We start from the raw sequence: 18228 nt of genomic DNA on the forward strand, positions 1-18228 counted from the left end.
CAGAGCCCAAGTCGATGGCGAGGAGAAGTTCCCCCTGGAAGACCCGCCGCCCGGCAATGGACGTATGGCTGTTCAAGTGTCTCTATGGTTGCTGACGGGCGCCTATGTCTTCTGGTTTTTCCTTTTGCCTTATGCGCCGGTAAGGCCCTTTCTTGTTCGTTCAACTTGCTTGTGTCTGTGATTTTAAATGCGATTCTGTATACAGCTCGTTTGTATTATGCCCTGCCCTTTCGAGCGACCACAACAGGTTGCACCTGAACTGTGTATTTGTTGTGTTTACAAGACCATAGCATATTGCAAGGTCCTGGTACACGAAGGTAGATAGAATTTTGAAAGAGTCAATCCACTCCTATTCACGAAAGTCCCACCATACAGGCATAAACACCAAGAAGCCTGAGTCACAATCACAGGGGGAGGGTCAATATACCATTGCTTCCCCCTAGCGACCCACTACTTTCACTGGATGAAGCACAGAGCCTGGTATAATCTTTAGTATGTCAGATCTAGCCAATCTCCACCTTGGCTGAAGAGAGTAGAAGGCATTGTTCCACCTGATCCAATAACCAAACATCTCACCCGTCCTGAAAAAAAATTCCAGCCATGTGGGATGGTTTACATCAGCAAATGTACTAGTTATACAACCGTTGGATATGGCTGCATCAATCTGCCCAATATGTCTATGACCTGGCCACTGCATATATCCAGCTGCACCCAAGGGTCTGCCAACATCATCTAATATGGTTGTTCCACATAATGGGCATGTCAACCACATCCTCTGATACAGAGGCATGTGACGTAAAAAGGCTCTCATGCTGTCCCAAGCTCTAATAATGGATGATACAAGTGGGGAGGAGGGTAGTCTATACTCTTCCCTTAGAGAAGATGAAATGTGCACTCTATGCATCCAATCTCCACCACCCCGAGGAGTAGATCCAGAGATGAAATGTGCACTCTATGCATCCAATCTCCACCACCCCGAGGAGTAGATCCAGAGATATGATACATGAAAAAGTTCTTCCAAGGCTCTGTACCAAGAAGGAAACCTCTGAATACGATCTTGCAAAGCAATGATTTGCATTGGATGTCTGGATCTTTAATATTGAGCCCCCCTTCCTGCCTGGGATGAATAACAGTCTCCCAAGCAACTCTCGCCCGAGTGTCAGAGGTGCCATCCAGTCCTGACCAAAGGAAGTTGTGGACATTGCAATCTCTGCAACTGTTTAATACATCCACAGGAAAAGCAGGAAAACCAAGTTGTCACAAGCAAAAATTGGTTGACCATCAAAGCCCTGGAGGCTAAATTCAGCTTCCTGGAACTCCAATGAAGAAGCTTCTTTCGTATACTCATATGTACTGGAGCAAACTGTTGTGTAGGTGAAATGCCAATCCCGACTTGACATCCAAGGTATTTGGCAGTGCAGCCTCTATCAATCCAAGTAAAACCAACCATTGCACCTCAAATCAGCTCTCTGAAAGCCACTAATCCAAAATCCAACAGATTTTTGCCAATTTATGAGGGCTGTTGCTGCGAGGCAAAATTCCCCCAAAGCAGTCCTAAAAGAACACAAACATGAATAGGAAACCTGTAGAATCATAGCAGTATCATCAGCCAACTGAAACTCCAGTACTGGAGCGAAGATATGCTTATTGTCTCTGCGACAATGAGATACGACAGGGGGCTTAAGGGACATCCCTGTCGTATCGAGCAAGATATGTGGAAGCAGTCACCTCTACCACCACCACAAGCAAGGAGCGTCTCGATATAGGCATGAAACACCTGTGATCCAATCCTGCAACAGATGTACTGTGAGCCATCAGTACCTTCGGGTGAGACAAAACTGCACCAAGCGACCTCTAGATGTCATCTGAGCCTGTCTGTATCAAGGGAGTGGAGGTGCTACCCCCCTCTTGAGCATCAGGCAATGCTCGAGACCCATGTTCTGCTGAACCTGAATGAGCCGTAACAAGAGTCGGCTCCAGCTCAAAGGCATCGAGATAAAGCTGCAAAACCTGAGGTGAATCTGTTAAGTCACCTTCCTCCATCCACTTCGCATCCATCGGTGAATAGTTCTTGAACTTCACAAGATAGCGACGGGAAACTTTACCTCGTACCTTTCTTTCCTTATGTGCCAGTATCTGCTCTGGAATAAGAACCTCATCAAGTTCCTCAACTTCCGGCTGAGCCTCATCTGATACATCCTCAGGCACATCCCCACGGAAAGGTCTAAGGAGACTCACGTGAAAAGCATTGTGAATCCTCCAGTGATCTGGTAGCTTCAAACGATAGGCCACCTCACCAATCTTTTCCAATACCTGAAAAGGCCCATAATAACGCATGCTCAACTTAGGGACTAAGCGCTCTTTACCCTTCATCTTCTTGAGTCTAGCCTTTTCAAAGCGCAAAAGAACCCAATCACCCAATGCAAACTCTAATGCACGTCTGTGACGGTCTGCAGCTTTCTTTTGCTTCTGCTGAGTTTTCTGGAGTGCCAACTTAACTCTTCGATAAGCTTCATCCATGTTTTCCACATACTGATCAGCCTCAAAGATCTTATCCTTTGTGTGCAAAAGGTGGTACCTTCTTTCCTCCTTCCACAAGCTCAAAAGGCGCCTTGCTCGTCGAGGTATGGACAGTGTTGTTATATGCAAACTCCACCAAAGGAAGATACTTTTCCCATTGTTGCTTGTGCTCTGACACATAACATTTAAGAAGATCTAACACTGTAGAGTTAGCCTCTTCCGATTGACCATCTGTTTGTGGATGAAATGAAGATGAAAACTTGAGAGTTGTACCCATGTTGTCAAACAACCCTCTCCAGAACAAACTCGTCATCCGTGGATCACGGTCACTAATGATAGACGTGGGCAAGCCATGATACTTGAAGATGTTCGCCATGAACAACTTCACCATATGATCCACTTTGATCGTCTTACGCACGGGAATGAAATGAGCCTGCTTACTGAACCTGCATATGATAGTCCAAATGCCATCATTGCCCGTTTGTGTCTGTGGAAGATCAAATATAAAATCCATGGCAATGCTCTCCCAAGGTCTATGTGGAATAGGTAAAGGCTGTAATAACCTTGGTGTCTTTTGACGGTCAAACGTTACCTTCTGACATACGATGCATTGCCTAACAAAGGCATCAACATCTCTTCTCAAGTTTGGCCAATAAAAGAAAGTCTCCACTGCTTTTACCGTGGCGTCAATACCTCTATGACCTGCATACGGTGGAGCATGACTTTCAATCATAACCTTGAGTCTCAATTGCTTGGTAACACACAATTTACCATGCATCAACAAAAACCCATCTCTGAGAGTATAGTGCTCGTGCCGCTGACCCTCGGATATCTGATCATACAACCTTTCAAAGTCCTCATCATGGGCATACTGCTCTTTTATTTCATCAAGCTCATGATGATAAGCAAGTGAAACTGCTGGCTTGCATGACAAAGCATCTGCCACAACATTCTTTTTGCCTTCCACATGCACAATCTGGAAGTGAAACATAGACAAAAAGTTTGCCCATCGCATATGCTTCTCTGAAAGCTTAGTTTGCGTGAGGAAATAACGCAAGGTCTGATGATCTGTCTGCACAGTGAAATCAGCCCCAAGCAAATAGTGTTTCCATGTAGAAAGAGCATGAATTACAGCCAACATCTCTTTCTCATAAACCTGTACATGCTTCTCGGCATCTTGCAATATTCTACTCTCATAGGCTATCACATGTCTCTCCTGCATGAGAACTGCCCCAATGCTACTTCCACATGTATCACATTGGACAACAAAAGCCTTTCGGAGATCCGGTAACACCAATACTGGATCCGAAGTAAGCTTTTCTTTAAGCTTGAAGGCTGTAATTTCCCGATTAGCCCATCTAAACGGAGTTGTCTTCTTTGTTAAAGCATGAAGAGGCGAAGCAATTTCCGCAAAATACCGTATGTACCGCCTGTAATAGGAACACAATCCCAAAAAGCTGCGTACATCATGCACGGTCCTCAAATTTGGCCAATTAAGAATTGCTTCCACCTTCGATGGATCCATATGGACTCCATTCTTAGACACAATATGCCCCAAGAAATGTATCTCTTGCTAGAAGAACTCACTCTTCTTGCCATTAATAACCAGCCTATGGTTCCTGAGTTCTGCAAACACAATGGCCAAATGCCTTCTATGCTCCTCCTCAGTTTGTGAATGCACAATCATATCATCAAAGAATGTGCCCACAAATGCTCTATGAGGCCTGAAAATCCTGTCCATCATTCTGTTAAATGTGGCAGGTGCATTTGTCAAACCAAAGGGCATAACCAAAAACTCATACAACCCAAACGTGGTTCGAAATGCTGTCTTATGCCCATCATAGGGTCAACATTACCAATTCCCACACCTGGCATGCCATACATTCCAGCCATGTTTCCAAACATTCCATTATGCATACCGGGCTGCATGCCACCATACATATTTGCTTGCATTCCAGGTTGCATGCCCCCAAACATGTTTCCTTGCATTCCGGACTGCATACCACCATACATATTCCCTTGCATACCAGGCTGAAAATTTGCTCCAAAAGTCCCTGGCATACCCATGCCTCCCTGAGGATAACCCCCAGTCATAGATCGGAACACCGAGCCACCACCAAAATAACCTGGATGCATAGTCTGCTGAGGAACAGATGGCTGTCCGAAGAAGGAACTCTGTGAGTTAGCACCAAAAGCATGCTGCATGTTCGGAAACTGTCCAAAAGATGGATCCTGTGGGAAGGCACCACTATGACCCTAAGGAAGGTTCTTAGAACGAACCTTCTTCTTCTTCTTTTCAGGCTCTGTACGGGATCTCATAAATTCAGCACTTCTCACTTTGTGTGAGCTGCATAAACACATCCATAACACCGGCCAAAAGCGTTTTATCATAAGTACACCACTTGGGACATCAGTCCACTCTCTGCTACAGTTTATCATCGTTTTTCTTCTACAGTTTATCTTGGGACAGGAGCTCACTCTCTGCACACCATCTCACACCACTCAGGACGGCTGCCCTCTTTGCTCCCCTCCACCACTCAGGTATTGTAGCACCCTTGTCACCATAGCTTGCACCACTTCCACCACTCGGGACGGCAGCCCTCTCTGCTCCTTTCCACCACTCAAGTATTGCAGCACCCTTGTCACCAATCCGGGAGTGCAAGTAGATGATCCATGCTGTGTGCTCTCGAGGTCTTCAATCCCTTTGCTCACGATAGCTCTGATACCATGTGAGGGCAAAAAAGGACACAAGGAACAGTTGTAGTGCACGCGCCGGCAGCAGCAACAGTAGCAATAGCAGTAGCACCAAATCACGTGGTACCTGATGTGATCAATGAAGTGGTACAGAAAGCTGAATGATGAGGCTATGCTATATATTGTAAGGGAGGCTGCTGGTCGGTCGAGTGAAAGGGCAATCGGCCAGCAGCAAGACAAAAAAGTTGAATAAAATCTTATAAATCCAGAATAATCCCCTTTTTAAGGCTGGATAAAATGCCATTTTCACACACAATACCCATCAAGAGTCGAGTCTCAAGAGGAGGAGTGGAGTGAGGACAAACCTCCACTCTTTCAAAGAAGATTGTCCCTCAAGCAACGTGAGGAATACGCCAAAGAAGGGAAGTGTTTCCAATGTGGAAACAAGGAACATATAGCTACAAATTGTGTTGACAAGCTAAAGCAAGAAGCCAAACAAATTGGAAGATCATCAAATTGACATTCCACCAGGAAGTTTATCAAGAGAAGATTTGTAACTTGGTTGAACACAATGCTAATTAATACACTTAAATACACTAAGATTTGATGGACACTTGCTCAAAATATTTATTAAAGTTCCCTAGGGGCCACTTAGGCCTAGGGGCCACCCATGATTCAAACATTAATATTCATTAATGTTCTGGTCCCCCTTCACACCTGAAGATGTCCACACATCATTCTCTTTGTCCGGGCACCCCAAATGTGAATCATTTAATATTTTTGCTCAGCAACCACCATGTCCACACTGGTGCTGTTCCATTTTCACAGGGTCATGACAAACACAGCAGGAAGCCACAACAATATAAAGACACCGCATTGAGCCGGAGCGGCCGGCCCCCCCGTAGGAACTTCTTTATTCAATAGAAGCTTTACGAGAACTCAAGGTGTGCAGATGGCACTGGATCTGCGACAAAGCATCAACAAGTTCATGTCGAGATCTCTATCCAGAGCCAAGATAAAACCGTACCAATAGCTGTCCAAAACTGTCTCAAAACAGTCCCAAAATCAGCCTCAAAAACTGTCCTGTTCCGTGTGAGATAAGCCAGGGGACAGCTCACAGCTGTACGGCCAGAACCGATAGAGAGAAAGTTCACCAGGCACTTCCCTCAGCCTGCAGAGAGAGAGAGAGAGACAAACTGCTGCGGTGCTGTGCCCAGCCAGGGGAAAGATTCCACTAGCAGGTGACTAGCTTTGGAAGTGGGAGCAAAAACTCCTGTACGGCCTGTTCTGAAAAAAACGGGTGCTGCTGTACGGCTGTTTATGTCGACTAGCAGAAGCGGAAAAGAAAAACGACCAGCTGCAGCCCGCTAATCCAGAGCTGTACGGCCAGTGCAGAGTAGAAAAGGAGAGAAAGAGAGAGAGAGATATCTACAGTCGACTAGCTCAACAAGCTCCTGTACGGCCTGTAGATGCATGCGCATGTATGTAAAAACAGCCCCTGCTCATGCTTTTCATGGAGTCAACCAGCTGCTTTTAGGTGTGCTTTTCCTTTTGTGCCAAAAGTGGCTTGGCTGTTAAAAATATCTGCTTTTTATGCTTTTTCCCAACTTGTTGCCCAAGTTGTAGCTAGGCGCCTCCTTTTGTCCACTTGTACATGCCCAACATAATAATATTAATATGTCTAGCCAGGAACACAATGACTTATAAATCATATAAGTCACTTAATTGATTAAAATCCCATGATGCTTACGCTATATAACCATCTTTCAGGCCAATCCTTGCCAATGAATGCTTCAGCTTCCTTTTGTGGAAAATCCCCGTTCTCACCTTGGTTCTATTCAGTGTGTGGACTTGCCCCAAAACATTGATCAAGACTGGTGAAGGGGCCAAATGGTGACAACAACAAAAAATTATTCCATATGTTGAAGCGGGAGATGCAAACTAGCGGGCAGGAGGAGAATGGCGATGTGTTAATGCAGGCAAACAAGCAGCAGAGGTAGAATGGTAGGCAGGAGGAGAATGGTGGGTAGTGGAGGAGAAGGCCGGCAAAAGAGGAGAATGGCGGGCAGGAGGTGAGGTGGAGAGGGAAGAGGGTGAAGACTCGGGCACACATGCGTAGAAGGGGAAAGGTGGGCACGTAAACAGTATGGGGAGCTCATCTTTGCATTAATTTTAAATTTCACTTACCTTATCTTGTTAAATTATCAGCTTTTCACACACATTATTATAAGCGAGTGGCGGCGCTGAAGATGGTCGGTCCTTGTGTTCCAGCTTGTAAATAATTTCACATGGACATAATCCACGCGATGTCCATGCATAGAATTTGATTCACATGCTCACACATGACACACACTCATGCATGACTCGATCACAATGTTGAGCTCCTTGCACATGCACAAACATTGATATCCCATATCACAAAGCATTGTGTTCATGTGCCCATTCGAGGCATCTCTATCCGGCCTCACCAATTTAAAGACAGAAAATACAATCTGAACTTGCTAGATTAGACATCCACTACAATAGTGTCTCCTATTGGTGAAATCATCCAAGAATCAATGTCCTGCAGTTTCCCTACTAGTGTAGGGGAGAGGTGCACAGGTGGGGAGGGGTCTTGTTGTTTCTGCTAGGGTTAGGGTTTACGGTGTTGCAAGCTATGGGGGGGATCATAGATGCTCGCCATGGTTACTATGTTGGAGCCGACAGAGATAGAGAGAGAGAAGAGAGAGAAACAAGCTAGAAAGAGTGCAGCACACACGACTCAAATGATGTGATAGATATTATTTTATTCTTCCATGAAGTACATGTACCTTTATAAGTACAAAGGTTCCTCTTCTTGACATCATTTTTATGTCACGACACACACACATAATATCTAGATATTATGCATGCCCCTTTAAGAGGTGGTTCGCACACAAACACACACAAACATTTAAGTGAGCGTTTACCCTTTTTAGAGGATGTTCACACGCGCACACACATACCACATATTTATCCAGGCTTAGAAGCCTTTCACACAGGTAAGACCTTGATTCCCAACAATCCCCCCCCTCAAGGGATTACTTCATACTGTGTCAAGGATAACTCTTAGGTTCATGGCCTAGTTTCTCATACCAGTTATGGGGTCCCAAGGGTAGAGTACACATGGGATTAGGTCACTCACATTCACAACACACAACTCACATTTGAACAATAAACAACACATAACTGAACAGAACACAACACATTTTTTGGACTTTAGTAAGCCCAGACTTGCACACAAAAACAACACACAAAAATTTGACATAGACACGAAAACATACTTTTGTGTTCTGTAGCACCACATCAATCATCATCCCCCTTGATACCAACTTGGCCTACTCATTTGGTGGCTCAGAGGTTGAATCGTTACTTAAAGCAGATTTTTTTTTTTTTCCAGAAAGAGACTTCTATTAAGTATGAGAAAAGCATACAACAATCACAGCTATAAGCCGGAAGAGAATAGAATCACCCCAATATGTAAGGTGATTTCAACCACTGAGGAGCATCATGATGCCATGTAAGACCTGTGGTACTAGAGGAAAAGAAGATGCCGTGGTCCCATTCCCGCATAAATATCACACGCTTCGCTTGCGCAGAACGAGAGGGCCCCTGAATGCGAGCCCAAGTAGCCATAAGAGTGTGGATGATATCACCCCATATAGTACTAATGCATTGAGACCCAAAAATCTGGACACCCTCAATAGCCTCCGTGCATCTAGCTCTCCAGATCTGCCATGCTGTAATACTGGCAATAATCTCCCAACTGGTGTCAATCCTCTGTCTAGGGGGTGTATAATCAGAGTGAGGAACATCCTGCAATAAACCATGTTGGGCAATACCTCTATGAATGAAAAAAACAGAATCTGTACCACTGCCCTTATAAAAAAGTTGCAGACCGGACTGGGAGAGCCAAGCAACTGCCCCCCAAGTCACATGTATGGCTCGGCCACTCAGTTTGCCCATAAGTTGGGCTACAAGACCCCAAATCTGCTGGGCAATGTTGCACCCCTATAGACAATGTTATACGGACTCAGAATCTACCGCACATCTAGGACAGGAAGGTGCTACACCGAAAACTGATCTCCACTGATTGGTGAGGAGACCACATGTAAGAATAACCAAAAGAAATGAGAGATCTGGCTCCTTCTGTATGAGTGCCAAAGTCTATGCCAATATCTGCGCTGTATCACTGGAGAAATATCATAGCTCTCCCAATGAGGCCTGAGAGTAGGGATCCTATGCATCTGTCGAGTGAGGAGAAGCTTGGCATTCCGAACAGTGAAACTGAAAAAAGGAAGGCTTTTCAAAGGATCGAAGGCATCAATCCACTCCCACTCTCCTGGATTACACTGAAGATATTTGATAGGACTACCACCATATAGCCACAAACACCAAGAGCCATGAGTCACTATCTGAGGAGAAGGGTCAATGAACCGGTGCTTCCCCGAGCGACCAACAATCCTCACTGGACTAAGCCTAGTGTTTGGTATGATCTCCTCCATACTACATCTCCTCAATCTCCCACCAGGCATGATAGAATACATGAATCTGTATCCTCGTGGCCTGACAGAGCAATGACCTGTAGAGGTATGCCTATCCTTGAAAAAACTCCCAGCCAACTCGGATGATAGTCTCCGTGAAAGGTCCCAGAAAGCCACTCATGCGGAATAGCTGCATCAATCTGATCAATACGAATGCGAGAGCCCCTAAGATGGTGAGTGGATGCAACTCTCCGATCCTCCGGAAGACTCTTAAAGGTCTTCCAAGCAAGAACTGTGTATGCGCATCTCTCCCATCCTGACCATTGCATATAACGAGATGCACCAAGTGGCCGACTAGCCTCATCCCTAATGAACTCGTTCCACATAATAGGTTGTCGGTCAGCCTCGTCTAAAGACCTAGGAAGCCTTTGTCGCAAAAAATATCTCATGCTTCTCCATGCTCTGACAATGGCTGCAATAAGAGGGGAAGATGGTGCCCTAATATCAGCAGCCTCTGTGAACAAAAAACGTGTGTTGGGCATCCAGTCTCTCCCGACCCTAGGTGTACATCTGGAAATCTGAGACAAGAAAAAATCCTTCTAAGGCTTAGTGCTTGGTAGGAAACCTCTGACCACAAGTTTGCAAAGCAACGCCCTGCATTGAACATCCGGATCGATAATATTCAAGCCCCCCTCTCTTTTGGGCTGAATAACTGTGAGCCAAGCAACCCTGGCACGAGTGTTTGAGGTGCCATCCAAGCCCGACAAGAGAAAATTGCGGATCAATCTCCGCAATTGGCCAATGCACGCACGAGAGAAGCACCAACAAGAGGCAATAAACCAAGCTGAGGCAAGCAAAACCTGATTAGCCACCAAAGCTCTGGAGGCTAAATCTAATCTCCTGGAGCTCCAATGGAGGAGCTTCTTCCGGATACTCATAAGTACCGGAGCAAACTGCTGTGCAGGAGAAATATCAATCCCAACTTGGCATCCCAAATATCTAGCAGTACATCCTCTCTTGATCCAAGTAAATCCAAGCTCTGCATCCCAATCAACTCTTGGTGAATCACTAACCCAAAAACCAACAGATTTGTGCCAATTAATGAGTGCCCCTGGTGTCAAACAGAACTCCTCTAGTGCTACCCGGAAGGAACATAAGCATATATGTGAAGCCTCCAAAAACAGGGCTGTGTCATCAGCTAACTTAGAGTCAACCAACTCCTCATGACTACGAAGAGGCAACCTCAATCCTGAAATACCAGCAGTGGAGCGGAGAAAGATGCTCATGGCCTCTGCAACTATGATATATAATAAAGGGGCTAATGGGCAGCCCTATCGTACTGAGCTAGAAATCTGAAACCGCTCTCCTCTATCACCGCAAGCAAGAACTCTACTGTGGGCATCACGATACATGCATGAAACTCCCTTGATCCATCTCTGAGAGAAGCCCATATGACTAAGAGTACCCTCAAGAAAGTCCCAATCCACTCTATCATAGGCCTTCTCAAAATCCAAGAGCAGAATGGCTAAGGGCTGATTGCTTGCTTTAGCCCATTCGACGGCCTCCCAAAACGAGAAAATGTTGGGTATCATGAATAACATCGCAAAATTGGCTGCAATCTGATGCTCACTGCCTTAGCAAGAATCTTATAGGCAGTCCCAAGTACGGTGATAGGTCTCCACTGGCCAATCAACGTCTTATCCCCGCTCTTAGGAATAAGATAAATAAGCCCCTCAGTGAGAGAAGAAGGCATAGAACCTGTGTCCCACATCTCCTGCAAAGCCGATGTTATCTCGGCCCCAATCTCATCCCAAAAAGTAGTGAAAAAAACAGGGGAGAGGCCATCCTCCCCTGGACACTTACCATGAGGTAAGGCATGAAGAGCATGACTGAACTCCTGCAGAGAAAAAGGGGCATCCAAAGCGGCACACATCTCCTCGGTGATCAAATATTCCAAACCTTCCTTTGTGCCCTGTGTCTCAGATCAGAATGCGGCTCAGCACTAAGAAGCTGGCAATAGAAATCGGTGGCAATCTGTCTAACCATGAGAGGATCTGAGTGAAGAGTGCCATGTGAATCCTGCAACTGTCTGACACTATCTCTGGCATGAGATGGGCCGTGAGAAGCAAAAAAATGTTTGTTACATCTGCCACCCATCTGTGTCCAAAAGGATTCCTAGGCATGGAAACAATACTCCGCGCGCTGCTCAAGAGTGATGAAGTTCTGCTCTAATAGTACATAAAGAATCTGCAACCCATTGAGCATGAGGATGTTTCTTGTGCTCTTTCTGCAAAGCAGCCAATCTACGTCTAATAGCCCTTTCCAAGTCCAAGGCCTCTTGCCTCTTAGATAGGGCACATGTGTGATAAAAGTCACTAATATCACAGAGAGCAGAGGCCAGGCTCTGAGAGGCCTGTAAGAAGTCATGAGATCTCCAAATATCAAGCATACGAGGCGATAGTTCTGCAGCTGAAAACAAATGATCAGGGATGCGTACATGGGGTGTTGATCCATGGCAATTCGGATCTCTAATACATAAAACCACTGGGCAATGATCCGATTTGGAGGTGCCTGTAGCAATCAAAGTATGTCCACCTCTGTCAAGCACCCAATCATCCACATAAAATCTGTCTAACCGTGCCTAGATACATCCTACATCTCTTCTCCTGTTAGACCATGAATAAAGAAGAGTGGATGGACTCCTCAAAATGTCATCCTCATGCCAACAATCTCTACCATGAATGGAGAGTATAAACCTCTCCCAAGACGCTCTTTCAAGAGGATGCACCAAGCCCTCATGTCCACCTCTTTTATCCGTTGGCATCTCAACCATGTTAAAATCCCCACCAATAATCCAATGGTCGGCAAGAGGCATCAATGTAGTGAGAGATTTCCAAAAGGCAATCCTCTCATCTCTATGGTTAGGAGCATAGAGGTTGAGAATACCAATGCGTGTAGTACCCTGCGTAAGAAGGATCCACTGCGCTCTCGCAGGCAAAATGACACCATGTCCAATGATGCAAGGCAAGATCAAAGCTGAAACAGAGATACAAACACCACCCTTGGTACCAACAGCCGGTGACCAAAAGGTGTGTTTTGAGAGAAGCTTGCCTGATCTCCCACACTGACTAGCATCCAGTTTATGCTCTTGCAAGAGCAATATATCCATAGGTCCACCTGTGACTGCACAATGAAGCTGGGTTTTTACAATTTGTTTCCGTCGACGCGGAAAAAAACCCCCAAGACCCTGAATGTTCCAAGAGACAATCCTCATAAAGACTCAGAGTAGGAACGACCAGATCTCACGGTCGACGAAGGACCCCCTTTAGAGGCGGAAGTACGTCTCGCATAGGTAAGGGAGGGAAAATCTGACGATGTAAACCTTACCTCTCTCTCCCACTCCGGGGAAAAGCCAGGGCTAGTCCTCAGAACTGGAGAGGTACCATGACAATGCGAATGTGCAACATCATCCTCAAGGGTGCAATCATCCTGTAACTGTAATGTAGCATCCTCCTCTGAGGGATCCAAATCATGTGCCTGCAAGGTCTCATCCTCCAAAAAAGGATCAACATCCTGTGAGGCAAGAGCTGCATAGGGGTTAGGGTGCTCCACAGGGAGTGTGGGTGAAGGGGCAGGTACGGAGGTCGGAGGGTGCCTGCCATCCCTAACCACAACCCAACGCTGTGTGGTCTGTTGTGGCAAAGGAGCAGCTGGAGTCTCGGCATCTGCAGAAGGCCTCTGATGGGCAGGACCACGCCGCCTCGTAGCATGGCTCCTCGATCTGGGACAATCTCTAGCAATGTGACCCTGTCGACGACAAATCCGACACTGGTCAGGTCTGCCTGCAATCTCCATCCTCTGGCGGAAATGAGATCCGTCAAGTCTCCGAAGCATAACATGATCATCAGCAATCGATGGATCAGGAACAAGCACAAGGACCCGGGGTACACCATCAAGAGTGGCGGTAACGGCCGCGGAAGCTGAGGTGGGAGAGCTCGGGAGGATTGGTACCTCTAGAACTTGGCCAAAGGATGCCCCTATGGAAGCTAAAAGCTTCCAATAGGACCGAGGAAGAGCAGGGAACGGTGAACTGTAATGAGACTGGGGTAAGGCGCTGATCCTCCACCACTGGATCAAAGCCCACCTGGTACTGAAAGAAGAAAATCTTCTTAGGACCAAGAGGAAAGGGGCTGCTAGCCAAAGCCTGAGAAGTAGCTTCTGAAGAATGAAAGTCCACCTGGAAGAAGCCTCGACCAAGTAAACAAGTATCCTGAAAATGCACAATTAGCTCCGAAGGAAGAGCTGCTAGAAGCCATTCACGGGCCTGTGAACGAGAAGGATAGGAACCATAAACTCTCGCAACAAGGGTAGTCTGGACCTCAAGGTCAATGTCGTGCTGAAGAGAGGTGAGCTCATCTTGTGAAAAATTGATGATTCTCCCAGCCAATTGGGGTGATAAAAGATTGGTTGTGGCAGAAGAAGCCATAAAGCCAATCAAAAAAATGGGCGGCCGACTTGAATCCAGGTAAAATTGCTGCTGATAGAGAGGCGGGTGCAGAAGAGGGGGGCAAAGGCAGGAGCAGAAGGGCGGGAGCAGCTGGGGTAGCAAATGCAGTGGGGCAGGTGGGGGCAGCAGAGGGGCAGGCGGGGACTGCAGAGGGGGAGGCGGGGGCAGCAGAAGGGCTGGCGGGGGCTGAAGAAAGGCAGGCGAAGACAGCAGAGGGCAGGCAGGGGGCTGCAGAAGGGCTGGCGGGAGCAGCAGGAGGGGAGGGGAGGGCAGGCGGGGGGCTGCAGAGGGTTAGGCGAGGGCAGCAGAGGGCAGGCGGGGGCAGGAAAATCAGCAGCGCAAGCTCACCAGGTCATCGCAGCACACAAATTTTTCTCTCTCATAAACAGGTTAAAGCAGATTTTTCATCTCTTGCCCCAGAAAAATTAGGGTTTCCAAAAATTATGGTGTCCCAAAAATCAGGGCTTTTTGAAATTGATGCTACAAGAGGCTATAGCAACACTCCAATGCTTGATATATGCCCTCAATTTTGAAAAATGTTGAAAAATTAGGGTTTAAACCTCTGAATAAGCAAGATTTGGAGAAAGATCGAAAAGTCCCAAATTTTACTTTCCTGATTGATAGCAGCAATTGAAGCACTTTGATTTGAGCTTGCTGCAGGTGTTGCTACTTCTGTAGATGATTTTCTGTTGTTGATTTGATGCAGGCTCCCTCCTTCCTTTTCAAAATGTGTGTTGGCATGGCATTTTCTTTGTTGCTCACTGCTTAGTTGGAGTCGGCCGGCAATGAAGTGGCATGGGGCTCATAGGCGGCTGTTGTAGAGGGCTGGCTGACAGCGTGGTGCTTAGGTGGATGACGATATTAGGGTTGAGAAGGCTGCTCACGAAAGGGAGACGACGACTGTGATGGGCTTTGACTTGATGGTGGAGGTTGGCTGGAGAAGGCAGCATCGGTGAAGAGGCACAGCGAGGGGTGTCTGAGTGTGGGCGGCAGCAAAGCTCCTTTGTGCGGGGGTCGCCCAGCAGTAGTAGAGGGTGCTCTGCAAGGTCGCCTAGCTGGCAGAGACACAACAGGTAGGTTTGCTGCCCACTAGGGCCACTCGGGGCTGCGGAGGAATCGGGAGGTGCTGGAGACGACTATGGACAAGCGGCAGAAGACGGAGGTGATGGAGTTACGAAAAGACCCGGTGCTCTGATACCACATGTTGTTTGAGCTAGGGTTAGGGTTTACGGTGCTGCAAGGTCTAGGGGATCATAAATGTACGCCATGATTATTGTGTTGGGGTCGACAGAGATAGAGAGAGAGGAGAGAGAGAAACAAGCTAGAGAGAGTACAGTGCACACAACTCAAATGATGTGATAGATATTAGTGTATTCTTCCTTGAAGTACATGTACCTTTATAAGTACAAAATTTCCCCTTCCTGACATCATTGCTTATGTCACACACATAATATCTACATATTATGCATGGCCCTCTACGAGGTGGTTCACACACAAATACACACATACATTTAAGTGAGTGTTTACACATTACCACATATTTATCCTAGCTTAGAAAACACACAGGTAAAGACCTTGATTCCCAACAGGTGCATAGGTCAACAGCATGGGGAGCTCATCTTTCCATTAGTTATGAAGTTCACTTAACCTTATCGTGTAAAATTCTGATAACTTATTAGCTTTTCGTCGTGTAAAATTCTGATAACTTATTAGCTTTTCGCATACATTATATGCAAGTGGCGGGCACCGAAGTGGTTAGTCCTTGTGTTCCGGCTTGTAAATAGTTTCACATGGACGTAATCCACGCAATGTCCATGCTTAGAATTTGATTCTTGTGCTCACACTTGACACACTATCATGCATGACACCATTGCAATGTTGAGCTCCTTGCATGTGGCATTTCATACTGCATGTGCAAATTGAACATACCCCGGATCCTCCAGCCAGTTATCTCGCTGTCCACCATTTGTTGATCTCAGTCCTAAAACCGTGCAAATTAGTTTGTCCTTGATGTCCTCCTCAGTCCTCAGTTCTCAGCAGTGACAAAAAGAGGGAGAATTTGTCTTGAGGGAGAGTTTTTGGGGTGGTTGGGACAGTGCATTCTTTTTTGTTGTATAGTTGTCTAGACCGTTACACGTGTTTGGTGGCTTTGGATGACACTGTTCTTTTTGTTCTTTTTTTGTTTTTTGGGCAGGGTGATCCAGTTTGGGCAATTAAGCTCGATACGATAACGATGCTACTTGATCTTTCGCTCAATTTTTTCTATATTTTGCCCTTTGCAAACTGGTGTAAGTGGCTCCTCCTTAAACTGAAAAACTTGCCAATATTTGAAACTGTTTTTTGATTACAAAATGTCTGAATTGATTATGCATTCTTCTTAATTATATAGATGCAGAGCACGTGACTTTTTTGTTTAATCTAGTGCTTGGCTTCTCTTCTTGTCTGTTCTGCGTCTTTTCTTGGCAGATCAGTGGGACTACATTTTTTAGAATCTCCCGTGGTGCATCCTGTAAGTTTAGATTTTAGAATCCTGTGTCCTCTTTTAGTGTAAATATTTTATTGAGTGGTAATAATTGTCAAAAGAATACCGAGCACCATCTCTGCTCCTGCTCTGTTTCAGACTTCAGAGGCTCTATTCAATGTGGTTATGGGATGGTCAGTGATGTTTGCACCACTGCTCTTCACAGACACAAGGCGCAACAGATACAATGGATCCTTGGTGATTCTGTGGGGTGTTCAAATGCTTTTAACTAATAGTAAGGTCTAGAAAATACACGAGCGTTAGTAGTTACTGTAGTCGTAAGGTTGGGAATGTTACAGTTTACAACCAGGATTGCTGCCTTGTGTCTAACCCTCCGGTGGATACCATTGCAGCTGTTCTGATTCCTTACATGGCAATCCGTCTTAACCAACAACAAGGTATTATTAGGCGGCGGCAGCAGTCTTTAGAATCCAAGTCAGTGAAGGTTGACTTTAGTGGAGTCCGTGAGGTAATGACTTCAGGTGCCAGAATAGTGGGTGTGGTATGCGGAACAGTTGGCTTGATCTCAGTGTTCTGGTTTTTTCTGGGAAGGCCAGATGAAGGTTTTGGGAATTTGTCTGATAGATGGACTTTTTTCGTAGAGTACCTTGCAAGTGACCGCGTAGGGTATGCTTTTGTGTGGGACATCTGTTTGTACAGCGTGTTTCAGCCTTGGCTGATTGGGGCTAACCTCTCCAATGTTGACAAAGGCAGAGCCCAGGCGGTTGGACTTCTCAAGTATGTCCCCTACCTTGGTTTGGTTGCTTATCTATGGGGGCTTTCCAGCTTGGACGATGATTCTGAGGCCTGATTGAAAGCCCATTCCATCGATTGTATCACATATAAATTACTTCAAAGGGACTGTACAAATTTCGTTGTGCGTGTTCATGTTCTATGCTTCTGTCTAATGGTATTTGTGATTGGCTGTTTTAATATTAATGTGAGTTGCTTCTTGTATTATGCTGGTATTTGTGTGCTGGATGTGATTAAGAACAGTGACCGAGTAGTTTTCTATTATGATGGTAGGAAGTTATTGTGTGTTTGTGTGTGTGTGTGTCTGTGTGTAGTGTTCACAAGCCAAAATTCTGACATTTTGATGGCCATTACTTGAAGTTTGGTCGCCCAATTTCCCTTCGTGTAGTTTCCTAGTTTAGAGCATTTGTGTAACTTGCAAGATTTGCATGGTGAAGGATGTACACAAATTTGGGAGGGGGTTTGAGTGTGTTGGATGCCAATGCTTCGTCTTTATATTGTAATGTCATCTCAAGCCCCCTACCCCTCTATTTATGGCAATGGAATCACACTACGGGTAGAGCAACTCACTTGTGGTCTCAAGTCACAATATTTGAATGTTTGGCTATTTGGTCAGCTCCTCTGAGTTTAACTAGAACAATCCTTATGTAGGAAAGGTGAATGATTTTTAGGTGTTTTTCTTTCATAATTCTCACAAGCAAGTTACATCGAGTGGATCCTTGAGGCTTTTC

The 18228-nt window shown here is 45.8% G+C and overlaps 1 protein-coding gene across 2 annotated transcripts in view; it reads left to right on the forward strand.

The window, feature by feature from the left end:
• LOC147640563 (uncharacterized) overlaps positions 1–17701 on the forward strand; it is a 17933-nt gene extending 232 nt beyond the window's left edge. Inside the window, exons 1-5 of one of the 2 annotated variants that reach the window (XM_086812943.1) lie at positions 1–139; positions 16418–16511; positions 16695–16732; positions 16844–16979; positions 17098–17701. The exon at positions 1–139 is cut by the window's left edge and continues 231 nt beyond it. In XM_086812943.1, coding sequence (XP_086669069.1) covers positions 1–139; positions 16418–16511; positions 16695–16732; positions 16844–16979; positions 17098–17555 — 865 coding nt within the window. In that variant the 3' untranslated portion in view covers positions 17556–17701. The remainder of the gene's footprint in view (positions 140–16417; positions 16512–16694; positions 16733–16843; positions 16980–17097) is intronic. The other variant, XM_086812949.1, reaches the window with a different exon arrangement.
• The last annotated feature ends 527 nt before the right edge of the window (positions 17702–18228 follow it).

This window comes from Cibotium barometz, chromosome 2, assembly GCF_041138505.1.
Source record: "Cibotium barometz isolate CiBa-2024 chromosome 2, ASM4113850v1, whole genome shotgun sequence".
Classification (NCBI taxonomy): Eukaryota; Viridiplantae; Streptophyta; class Polypodiopsida; order Cyatheales; family Cibotiaceae; genus Cibotium; species Cibotium barometz.